This window comes from Anser brachyrhynchus (genome assembly GCF_964034855.1).
Source record: "Anser brachyrhynchus genome assembly, chromosome: 5".
Classification (NCBI taxonomy): domain Eukaryota; kingdom Metazoa; phylum Chordata; class Aves; order Anseriformes; family Anatidae; genus Anser; species Anser brachyrhynchus.
In genome coordinates this window covers 35,211,806-35,224,291 of record NC_137699.1, presented here as the reverse complement: position 1 = coordinate 35,224,291, position 12,486 = coordinate 35,211,806, and the positions used below count along the sequence as shown (strand labels likewise).

The following is a 12,486-nucleotide window of genomic DNA, read 5'->3' as shown; positions in this document are numbered from 1 at the left end:
AGAAGAGTTTGAGACAGAGCCTGATGTGCACCAGGGCAGTTGCTTCTCATATTTTTTTCAAATTGCAGGCCTTTAAAAATGTTTCTGCTGGATGTTGTAGCTTCTACCAAATAAGTATCACTGTCTACATTCTTTTAATTACATTGTATGGACCTAACAATTGCTATGAGGAGTGTTTTCTGCCCCGTGGCCACATTTCTGAGCTCACAGTTCAGTGAAGAGCTTGGTTTTTCACATTGCCCTTGCAGGGGTTCTCCCAGGCTACATTTTCTGTTGACAGATGCAGTCCTTACCTCTGTGGCATGCTGCTCCTTCCTCCTTCGAATCCCATCATAGTGTTCTTCCCCCAGCTGGATGAGGTCCATCTCCAGCCTCTCTTTCAGTTCCAAAACTCGGCTATCAATGCTTTCTGCCATTACTACAGGATTTGCATATGTAGTACCAACGTCACCTGTTGTCAGACTCCTGCAGAACAGATACAGCAGCTGTACTGCTTCTAGAGATGCTTATATGCTCCCGACAGTCCCACCCATCCATCCCTCAATAAAGCCAGGGAGATGTGGATGTCCACATCACTCCATGCTCCCCTCAGATAAGGGGAGCACACTGCTCATCCCTGTTTATCTGAGGGGTCTCTCTGCTTTGGTTTTCTTGACCCAGAGGCCAGATAGGCCTGCTGAAGACCCTTTGCTGTATTTACCTCTTCTTCTGGGTTTTCCTGGAGTGTATTGCCCTTTTCTTGCCTCCATGGTAGATAGGCTCTGAAAAGAGGACAGAGTATTTCTGCAGCAGCTCTTCCCTCCGTTTACTTCCTTTCCGTTCCAGCTCCTTTAGCTCCTTCTCCTGTTTCTTCAGCAGCTTCAGAAAGAGCTTCATCTGCTGCAGTTCTGCGAGGCTGGCTGTCTGAGGCTCTAAAATACAAAAATAGAGGCCGTTTTCTCTCACACACTATTTCTCACCCTGCTGTGATGTCTTTTGGGGTCAGACAGGTTTTTTCAGCACTGCCTTCATTCAGCTTTTCCTCTCTCTTTTAAGCTTTACATACAGCTCAGTTCCCCATCTGGTGGATGCCTGGCTTGGGGACAGCCAGAAGAATTGCTGACTTTTGGTATTTTGGCCAGAAGAACACAATAGTGGTAACGTGCCATTAGGTCTATCTCAGGACTTGGATCCTTTTCCACAATTCTAAGCATCCCAAGCACAGCCCAACTGTTAAGCTAGCTGGCAGTTCTAATTGCAAGTGAAAAGCTTTGTTATTTAATTACTTTTTTTTTTTTTTTTTTTTTTTTTTTTTTTTTTGCAAAGCCAAGTTACAATGACAGGAGCTTTCATTCCCTCCAGTTCTAAGAGCTGGCATTCCCTTAGTAGTCAGGAATGAGTGAAAGGCCTTTTTAGGTAGGTGAAAATATGAGGAGGAAAGGTGCCTGTGAACTGTTGGAGAACTTTGTTATCTGACAGCAGCAAGTCACTAAGATGCAGTTATCTGTGGCAGAAAAGCCACAAGGAGTTATCTTCTCAGGGGAAGTAACTGTTTTTTGGCGTGGAACGTGCAAAAATTAACAGAACTCGTGGGCGTGTCTGCAGCGCAATGCTGCACAGGGTCAACTTCTTATAAAAGACTTGTATTGAGGAAACTCAAGTGTGCAGCTTAAATGCAAGTCTCTTGGTCAACAAGTCTAGACTTTCAAACCAGAGCCCACTACACTTCCATATTATGTGATGCCTCTTGCCAGAGTACATATTTAATGTAATCATAGTTCTGTCTCGTGGAGCATTTTTGTTTATGAAGAACATAGAAACAACCAACCAACCAACCAAAAAAAAAAAATCAAAACCAAAAATCAACCAAAAAAAACCCGTGCTGCATATAGCAGTTATTTGGCAACACGTCCTGAGGGCAACAGGTTTATTCTTGCGCCTTCAGTTCAACTTTGTAGCGTAATTAGGCACACTGGTTATTAGTGTTTTGTATCAATTTGTACCATACTGCATTGAGACAAAAAACAAACAAACAAAAAACCAGCTGAACAATACCTTATTACATGTCTGGTTTAGTCAAGGTAATGGACCCATCAAATCTGGCCAGAGCAGAACTTGTGTGATAGCTCTAAGCCTCCTACCTTGCTATGAAGTTGAAGTGCAGCAATGTTGCTGCAGCCTGTGGCCCCAGAAGGCTAATGCTTGAGCAGTCCAAAGCTCTTCTCACTAATCTGTGCTTACAGCAGTGGCTGAGCGGGCATAAGGCATGGACCATGGCAACTCTCAAGCTTCTTTTCTCCTTGAGACCTGCTGTGAGCTCAGTCCCAGCCTGAGAGCTTGTCACGCACCAGAGCAGTTGTCAAACTGGGCAAATGGTGCTGTAGGCAGGGGAAGGGGGTTCCGAGCCCAAGGGATTCAAGTAGTTTGTCCTTTATGCTGGCTACATCCAGCAGGGCTGGGTCAGGCCTTTATTAATTTGCAAACAGGTTTCAATTCTATCCCAGTTGGAAATTGGGCAGCAAGGGAATGCAAGATGACTGGCAAGGCCTCAGCCCATAGGAACAGCATAAAGGGAGTTACCTGTAATCTGTGTCACTTCTATCACATTTTCATCCTTGGCCAAAGCCACTGCTCCTGAAATCACAAGAGGTTCCTGTTTATGTTCTATCTTGAACCTTTGGGTTGAAAAAGGACAGTGGAGAGCTCATCAAGAACATGAGCCACACAAAGGTTGCTGATGTGAACAGGAAAGAATTAATTAAGCTGCTGAGATGCTGAAGTGCTTGGGAACGTTGTTAACAGGCACAGCAGAAAAGGAACAGGATTCTTGGCTTTGATGGAGAAAAAAGGGCATTTGGTCTTTAATAACTGAATATTGCTAGCGATGATTTGGAATGTGTTAACTTGCTTTGATAAGTTGAGGAGGATATTTGAGACTATAACGAAATTTGAGAAAATAGATTGTTTCAATGCCAACATATTTGAAAGGACACTAACTACATTAATACGGCTAATATGGAAGAAACACTGATTAGCTGTCAATTACTACACAATAGATCAGAACGGAACGAGTTAATCTAAGTGCATAGTAGAGAACATGCTCTTACCTAACTTGAAATTACTCTATCAGTCAGTTTGGATTAGAAGCATATTAAAGGAATTTTCCTTCTGGCACTTTCACCAACACATCTTTAATGTTTGTTGGTTTGTTTTGCAAGGCCAAGAAGGTACCAGTATGAGAGGAACAAACAATGTGAGATCTTTCTCTGCTACTCCTTATTTGAACAGAGTAATAAATGCTTTTTATAGTAGTAATAAATGAAAGAGACTTTGTCTCTTGACTTCTGGTCAGGCAAATCCATAATTTTTTTAACTTGTGGCTGAGCAGAGTTATATGGCTTTTGCTCTCATTATGTTAATAGGTCCCCATTTGATCTAGTGGTCAAAACACAGGACTGTGCTCCATTCACAGTCTTGCAGAATGCCAGATGTGGGATCTGCTTACTCTGAACTTGTAGTGAATCTTATAAATGAGTCTTGTCTTCATCTGAGCTGATGAATAAAATTACCAATCTTTACAGCTCCCCAAGTATTACATAATAGAATGCTGGTTTAAGTGCAGTTTCAAAATGTAGAGTTTTCAGAGAGATCTGAACATACTTAAAATGTCAGAAGTCAACGGAGTGATCTATAGGAAAAGATCCTTGAACAACAAAGAGGTGAAGAGCAGTAAGGTGTTAAGTGATAGAATCAAGCCAGATCTTACAACCTTTCTCTCACAAACATCCAGAACTCTCATGTCTTTGCTCAAAATTAAAGTCCAACCTCCAATTTCACACTTGGGATGAAAAGCTACATCTTTGCCACAGACCACTTCTTCCTCGATTCCCTCCTAAGGTAGTTACCTCCCAGGAAACAGTGATACTAGCCCAACGAGTTAGCCCTGCCTTGGAGAGAAAAGACGTTCATGCCAGTTGAGCCTTCAGATTGATTCCTAGTATTCTTAGTGGATATCTGGGATTACTTTTCTGTTGTGGAGTAAAAGCAGTATACACGTTGCACCCACTCCTGCCACAACAGTCAAGGCATACCTACACCTTTTGCCATTAATGCCAAGCACCAGAACTTAAGTTGGTGACTTGGCTTGAGAGGTTCAGATCCTGTTACCAAGGATCTTCGCCTTCCAGCATGCTTTCCAGCCATGTGAGTGTACAGGCTTTCCCTTCTGTAAACTCATCCCACATCCACAGCTTTACCTGCAGGTCCATTTGCAAAAAGGGTGCTGAATTTCCCAGTGGAGCCTGGTATCCCATTACTTTCAGCAGATGGGAAGTTCCTCTGCATGTCAAGCCTCTAAAACAAAGATCAGAAGTAAATCAAAGCACAGCAGATGGAAACTGAGACCATCAGATTAGCAAACAAAAGTTGTAGCAAAGACGCACAAAGCTGTCATATGCTTTCTCCCTTGTTGGACTCAGGAATGTGTTTCACACCACTGAGATTCCCTCTTCACTGGCAGTGGTGTTAACCTAAGAGAACTAAGACAAAAGAAACTGTAGCAATGTACGAAATAGTCTCTGAAGCTTCTCCCACTGCTGTTTGTCTCTAACACTTTCCACTTAGTATACTGAGGGCAGTTCGCTGCCTGCCTCTGGCTAGAAACAACAAATAGACCCATCCTGGACAGCCTTGTTCCAGGTTAGTGGGAATCCTATTGGCAATCCCCTCTATTTCAGGATGAATTCACACATCATGTTTTAGACAATGACAGAACTTGGGAAAACTTACCTCCTCTGAGCCATCTTTTAGTTTAACAGACTTCTTATCTTGCAGACTGAAGAACTTAATTGGGTTGGAAAGAGCAATAGTCAGATCTAGAAACAAAAAGGAGGTCTTTGCTTGGATTATCAAATAACTCACACTACTCCGCTTTTTCTTGCCCTTTCTGGCCTAAATTAGGAAATTGTGGAGAAGGGATATTTTGTATTTTCTACTTGTAACAAGTTTCTCCCTGACAGCACAAAGGGAGGGGACTGTCTTCACCTCAGTCCTATTCTACTGTGATGGCTCACAACTGATGTTTACAGACAGCTGTAAGGAGCTGAGAAAAGCGTATTGCTCCCAAAAGCTCCAAAGCCCGGCTAAGACTGCCAGCTTGCACACCTCCCCTGCTCCAAGCCTAGTTCAATCCTGTATAAAACTGATATTTTTTATGAATCTGTGTTAAAACCATCAATTTCACTTGATTTCCCCCATGAATAATGTTCCTGTATAAGAACACAGAGGAGAGAGCAAACACAAGATGCCTGCAGTTGAAATAGAAGTATTCACAAGAACTTTTGTGGCTGATACCATCAAAATTCTGCATGGCTTTGTTCATGATTGTTAAAAGGTTTTCCTGTTAATACCTCCAGGGGTTTGTTTTCCTCCAGTATTTCTCTCTCTCAATCTCTGTTTGACCATTCCCTTTTTAAAGTGAGATCTCTGTATTCCAGTACCAGCAAGAATCTCCCCTCTCTTCATACAGGGAAGAACTTCTCTCCTGTGCTTCCCATGCAATCCTTTCTGTAAAACCCTGTTGCTACCAGTCCCTCACAGTCACCTCTGCACTTGGAAACTGCTCCATGCCACTGTGCAAACGCGGTAAAGAGGCCCACCAACTGCAAACCAGAGAGACAGAGTTGCATCTACATTGCACATCGGGTACATGCACCGTGGTCCACACAGGGAACAGGTCACAGTAACAGTGCAAGTGGCCACCTCTCTTCATCTAAAAGCAAGGGTGTGACAGGATGATAGTATGTGCTCAAGTCCCACTCTGACAAGGAATTAAGGGTACAGTGGGAAAGCACCTCCACAGCTGGAAAAATGCTTCTAGATTTGAGAGCAGAAGATGAGAGCAACGCGTCCTCCCCCCCGCCCAACTAACGCATACTACCTGCCCAAGCGTCAGGAACATAATCCTTTACTTCCAGGTACACAAATAGAGAAGGCATAGTGAGTGGCATGTTGCTTTCACTGCGGAGACAAACATGGTGATAGCCTGAAAACAGAAAGCAGAAGAGGTAAGCTGACACAATCTCTCTCCCTTCTCATCTGTGTACTCCACCAGTAAGACAGTCTCTGACTACAGGAGGGCATTGTGAATATATTAAGGCATTAAACCAGGGCTTTAATAGGATGAATTGAAGGCTCCACTGCCTACAGGTATATTCTACACCAGAGATTAATTAACAAAATTAGCAGATGTCCATATTTTCTTCACCAGCTTCAAATGGATAGGTCTCAAGGTTACAAAAGTTGAAGAGATTTCCACAAAGTTTACCTGAGTGCACCGCAATAATGGGAATGACACGATGACCAATGAACTTCCCTCCTTCTTCATAAGCCACGATTTTTAGAGATGCTAGCTCAGGCATCATGATCTAAGGGAAAAAAAAAATCACAGTAAGGCAACTGTGTTCTGATCTCTAGTAGCATATTGGCTTCACTAGGTAGAACTTTACTCTCTCCTCCTTCCAACAAAACAACACCATCTCTCCAGGAAAGTCATCGTCTATTTCCACATCTTGTAATTTAAGGCTGCGGTTTGTCACAGACATGACTGAATTTACAAAAACTCCACAAAACACAGGCATCTCAGAGGAGAGACTTAAGGAGGGCAGGCTGCCTAAAGAAAGAACTGTGCAATAAATCCACTGAACTAGCATTTCCACAAAGCAATTCACCAGAGAAGGAAATGAACTTGGAAGGATAATTTAGCAAGCTTGGTAACTTTGCCATAAGAGTTGCTTCATCAGCCTCCCCCATTTCCTTCTGCCATAAAATGAACTAAAAATTATTCTGTCAAAACTGTAGCTTGAAAAGTGTTTTCTGAAATGTGGATAATATTTATCTACCACATCCCAAGTAGGCTGAAAATATCTGTGATTTCACAGTGTGCTTGACAGAGATGAATTGTGTAACATATATTTTGCCTTTGTAACTTACAGCAGAAAGGCCAGACATTACTATCACCTTTGACTTAACCTCCCCCCATGCCCTACAGCTGAACTAGTGACCACTGAATTCTTGAAGACAAACAAGGCAGCTTTCTGTAACCTGACACAGCTAAAAACCTCCTGCTGGTCCCATTACTTGTCCTGTATGTCTGCTTCTCATTCACAGTTTAACCACAGACGTTCAGTTCCTTTCTGCTCCCTCATACTTGAAGTCTTCAAAGCTGATTAGTGAATTCAGTCTAAAGTGTGTCACAAAAGGGAGATTCTTGATGCCTGTTATTGCCAGAAATGTTCCCAACTCCCCTTATCCATACCTGGAAATCTTAATGGGGAGTTGTTTTGGACAATATTGTTTGGGTATTACCTGAGGGTGGAACATGTAATAACTCCTTGGTGTGTCTAAAGCCATGACTGAGATCTCCAGAAGGGAGTCCCTTCTGTTGTCATTGACCTCTCAAAGCAGTGCTTGTGACCAACAGGATCTGTAAAGATTCTCCGTCTAAATGACTATAAAATGATACTACCTTTTCAAAAACAAAAGGCTCTTCTTTCCATACAGGGTTAATGGAATTGGCAGTGGAGGTCAGTTTGGTTCTGTATTTGCGTTTTGTGTCCCTTGGCAACCCAAACAGCTCTACTTCCACATATGTCTTCACACTGCGGTCTGAGAGGAACTGACCAGAAAGTATCTAGAAATAAGCAGAAACATAATTAGCAACTGTTGAAAAGAATAAAACAAAAGAACCCACCCATACTTTCACCCTTTAAGGCCCCCTCCAGCCCCAAACATCTTTTCTGCTGCAGCTTCCAATCCACATTAGGCTTTTCTTTTACCTTTTCTTCACCCATGTTTCTTGCTTCAGCACTTCCTCCAACCTCCTCCCTCCCCATCATCACAGCCTTGGCTTCTTTGTGTGGCAGATGCTAATTTTCCATTTTCATGTGATTATGATTAATTTGATATAGTGAAAAGACTGGGAGTTGCCATGGTAACACTCTCCCACAGGACTCTCTGGGTTCATTTGCCACTAAGAACCCTACTGGGTAATAAATAGAGGGGACATACATGCCAGTTATACACGTGGTGACAGCAAATGGCTGTCAGGGGAGGAACAGCACTATGGTTTGTACTTGCCGTGACAGACAGGGTACTTGCTACCACCACGTCAATGCGGTCCACAGAGAAAGGGTCAAATTGCTTGTCTGGACGCCGCATGAATTCGTGCTTAAGCAGATAGCCACACTGGCCATTGAACTCAAACAGAGCCATGTTCTGCTGCATGGGGACATCTGAGATACAAACAGAGGAGAACAATGAGAAAAATTTCTGTGGGACCTCATCAGATGTCTTGTGTAGCATGCATGAGCTGAAAGATGCTGTACTTTTATAGCTTGTGCCAGCCAAGGGCTCACAAAGTCCTTTCAAAAACTAATTAAGCCTCTCAGCACCCTACAGGGAAAAATATTACAGCAGCTGTTATAAGAAAGGTAAAGTGGTTTGCTTATGATTGCACCATAAATCATGGGTAGAACTAAATTAAAACCTACTCTAAGAAGTACCCACTATTTTGGGTGTGAAGTAAATAGTTGTCTCTACTCCTTCCTCCTGTCATTTTGGGCCTCCTCTCAGTCCATCTCCTCTGCTACTTATTGTCTTGTGGACAGTGTCTTGTGGCTTCTGCATCTGTCTTCAGTATGATACACTCTTCGTAACCAATCTATCACTCTCCCTTTTTAAGTAAATTATTTTTTTCTCCTACTTATCCTATGAAGTCTCTTACACTCTTTATATGTGAGATAGTGAAGAAGAAAGAGCAGTAAAGAACACCATTATCTGGAGGCTTTTCTGTGTCTCTTTCTTATGCTGGTTGTACAGCAAGGAATGGCCTTTTCTTTCCTGCCCAGGTCAGCATACTGGAAATAATAGGACAGACAGTCCAGTCCTGTATCCAGATGGAGCTATGCCTGCTGCCTTGTAAAAGAGGAGGCAGCTTAGGGGAGGCAGGAACTTCTGGTGCATCCATACAAGTTATTTACTCTGACATCATGTTACAGAACAGCCAGAGATGGTACCCAGATACTGGATGACAGCAAGCCTGTGTATGTGTGCATGCACAAATATGTAGGACAGGCATCACAGGCACTGCATGCCAGGTTTGTGCCGGGCCTAGAAAAGTGCTTTTGGTCTGTGGGAGACTCAGGCAGAAGAGCAATACTTTGGGAACAAGGCACACAGAGCAAATGCATTCAGGGAAACAGCGGTCATAGGAAATAGCAGTGAAGGAAGAGACAATGAACATGAGCACATAGCCTCATCCACTAAGAAGCTGGAGGACAATGCGACACTCACCCATAGTCTGGAAGTTCAGTGCCACCATCTGACAGCCAACATTCCAGAACATCTGGGGCATGTAATTAGAGGAGTCCATCCGGGTGCCTTTGGGGTAAATCCGGCTCATCTGTCGCTTGTTGTATCTACAGTTGCTCTATTGGAAACAAGTCTGGAGCACTCCTTGTGTACCCTGGAGCTAGCTCATGTATTCAGATTAAAGAGTTGTTTAAGCTCTTCTACGAATGCTCAGAGCCTTCTAAAAAGAGAGGCCCACGCAACAACAGGCTCCTTTCCCACATCCCTTTCTGTTTAAAAGCAAACAGCTGACAGTCTTGGCTTTTACTATAGCAGGATACAAGAATCTGTCAAGAATCTCTGTTAACAGCCCCCCAGCACACCCTGGAAGCTCCCACATCTCTAGCACCTGCACTCTTCATACCTCTGATGAAGAGCTTCCCAGGTCCTGAAACCAGAAGCCAGTTGGACATACCTTAGCCTTAACTTGAGCTTCATATTAGCTCCCATACTCCATATGACCAACTACCATGGGCAAACATTGCCAAAAGGATACTCTACAAACTGCATAGGGAACTTGGTTAGCAGATCATAAGCCTTCAATTCTGTGAAGGAAGAGATGACATAACTCCGGTTCTTCTCTAGAAACAGGAAATAAGAAGTGTTTAGACAAAGGATGCACCCAGCTCCCCATTCTGTGTGTGGGGACCAATGGGCTCAAGAAGCACTCAACCTGTTTATTACCACTTTCTACCAGCTGCTGGTTTCTATCAAGGCAATTTACCTTTCTCTGGTCCAGATGTTGTGACTGTTTAGAGGAACCTATCGTGTATAAAGAAATTGCATGCATTTTCAGCATTTCAGATATTTCTGTCACCAGCCAGGGTCCTAATCACCACAGAAGAGGAAGGCCAGTTTCATACATTAAGAAAAGCTGGGCTGAATCCTGCCCTCAGAAGCAGCTAAGCAAGATCACATAGATGTCATTAGCCTTAAGCTGCTGCTTTTCATTTTCATTGATGTAACTGAGAGCAGTATCTGACATATTGTTGTCTTTTCCTTATCAATTCCTTACTACAAGGAGAAGAACAGAAGGAGAGTGTTTGTATTGTACATATCTTGTGGGAGAGAGAGAACACAGCAGAAAATAGGTTCAAGCAAGTCACAAAAGTAAGTAGAAAACAGCAGCATTTGAAAACAGTATTCTCCTGGTCAAATGGAAATACTCAGGACTTTCAGGACTGAGTATAACTTACGGGCAGAGACTTCAAAGGAGTCAAATTTGATAGGCTGTATGTAATTAACTAGGCTGGACATTTCCTCATACGCTGTCACTTCCAAACCAGCAGTGCCCTAGGCAGAAAAAAAAATTAGAAAAAACACACAAGAGAAGACAGATGAAACCTTCTCCAGAGGTGAAACAAAACACACCTGGGCTTCACACACAAAGAGCTCCAATGGCTGCCCTGACCAAAGCACACCAGTTTCTTTGGCTTCCTGATCTAACAATTACATTGTGAGCAGCGTTGTCAAGGGCACAGTGAATTTCTGGGTAGCTTGGCAAAAACTGAAACCAATACATACAGAAAGGTATCAGTACATAAGAAGTCTAGGACCTCTTTAACTTCTCGAAGCGTGGGCTCTGGGACAAACCTGGGACATTTTTTGCCTCTTCTGAGTGATACTAGGGAGAAGGAAATGGGAAATGGATATTTTCTATTCAAGGCATTGCTGATCTGCTTCTTCCCTCTTCTGCAGCAGCACTTCATGTTTTTGTAACAACTTTTATCAGACTAAGGCTGAGCCTCTCCAAATACCCTGAAGGCACACATTTATCACCAAATCATGCAAAATATCAGTCAGAAATAATACTTCTTCTGCTATATCCTCTGTGCTATACTTGTCATAGCACAGGTTCACTCCCCTTTGCATTCTGGAATTAATCTCCATTCAGTATGGTCAGACCCGAAAAAAAAAACAAAACCACAGAAAAGGAAGAGAGACAGTAGTGACAGTACCTCATCTGACTGCATCTTTTTAATTTCCTCCTCATCCAGGTTTCCCAGCTGTTCATCCTCTTCCTCTGGTTCCTCTTCAGCCACATCGCCTGCCCAAACTAAGCACACACAGCCCACATCAGTAGTGCTTAGCCAGTAGCACATGGAGACAAGACATTGTGACTGCTCACACAGCCTCCAGCTCTGACTCTGCTGACAGGGAAGAACTCTGCAAAACCTCACAATCACATCACACAGGAACAAGAGAGGAATGTCATACCATTATTAGCCAAATCCAAGTATGAATAGGCCAAACTGGACTAACACCCTCAAGAGACCAAGACATTCTTCCTGCAGGCCTGCCAAAAGTGATGATCACAATGCTGTTTTCCCCACCAAGGTCACACACATTTGTGGGACTGAATGTCTGATTTCTAGCTCCTCTGTAGGAGCACACATCTTGTCTTCATATGACTTCATGAGCTTCTGCCATGACAGGGACTGTAAAATTCACTGTTCTACCATAGGTAGAACTCTCTACCTGAGTCCAAGAGATGACGGCCTTGAGACTGCAGGAGGTGGAGGATGGGAGGAGAGTAGGGTCTGAATGTTCTATAGACCTTCGAGAACCTCAATGTGAGGACCAGTAAAGATAGGAGCTATGCTGGACCTCATTCTCACCAACAAGGAGGGACTGGTGGGGAAGGTGAAGCTCAAGAGCAGCCTTGGCTGCAGTGACCATGAAATGGTGGAGCTCAAGATCCTTAGGGTAGCAAGGAGGGCACGCAGCAAGCTCACTACCCTGGACTTCAGGAGAACAGACCTTGGTCTCTTCAGTGATCTGTTTGGTGGAGTACCATGGGATAAAGCCCTGGAGGGAAGAGGGGCCAGAAAAGCTGGTTAATATTCAAGGATCACCTCCTCTAAGCTTAGGAGCTATGCGTCCCAACAAAGAGGAAGTCAGGCCTAAATGTCAGGAGGCCTGCATGGATGAAAAAGGCTCCTTACTAAACTCAAACATAAAAAGGAAGCCTACAGAGGATGGAGAGAGTTTCACCTGACCTAGTGGGTGGCATCCCTGCCCATGGCAGGGGGGTTGGAGGTAGACGATACCTTCCAACCCAAACTGTTTTATGACTCCATTATTCTATGATCTATGCCA

The 12,486-nt window shown here is 43.5% G+C and overlaps 1 protein-coding gene across 4 annotated transcripts in view; it reads right to left on the bottom strand.

The window, feature by feature from the left end:
* PLCB2 (phospholipase C beta 2) overlaps positions 1-12,486 on the bottom strand; it is a 62,989-nt gene that overhangs the window by 10,403 nt on the left and 40,100 nt on the right. For 3 of the 4 annotated variants that reach the window (XM_080593753.1, XM_080593752.1, XM_080593754.1), the window contains exons 18-30: positions 11,346-11,443; positions 10,584-10,680; positions 9,884-9,968; positions 9,331-9,455; positions 8,116-8,270; positions 7,505-7,669; positions 6,305-6,404; positions 5,918-6,022; positions 4,768-4,853; positions 4,236-4,332; positions 2,560-2,613; positions 701-911; positions 294-465 (exon numbers count right to left, since the gene is read on the bottom strand). In XM_080593753.1, the coding sequence (XP_080449879.1) occupies positions 294-465; positions 701-911; positions 2,560-2,613; positions 4,236-4,332; positions 4,768-4,853; positions 5,918-6,022; positions 6,305-6,404; positions 7,505-7,669; positions 8,116-8,270; positions 9,331-9,455; positions 9,884-9,968; positions 10,584-10,680; positions 11,346-11,443 (1,550 nt within the window). The remainder of the gene's footprint in view (positions 1-293; positions 466-700; positions 912-2,559; positions 2,614-4,235; positions 4,333-4,767; positions 4,854-5,917; positions 6,023-6,304; positions 6,405-7,504; positions 7,670-8,115; positions 8,271-9,330; positions 9,456-9,883; positions 9,969-10,583; positions 10,681-11,345; positions 11,444-12,486) is intronic. The other variant, XM_080593755.1, reaches the window with a different exon arrangement.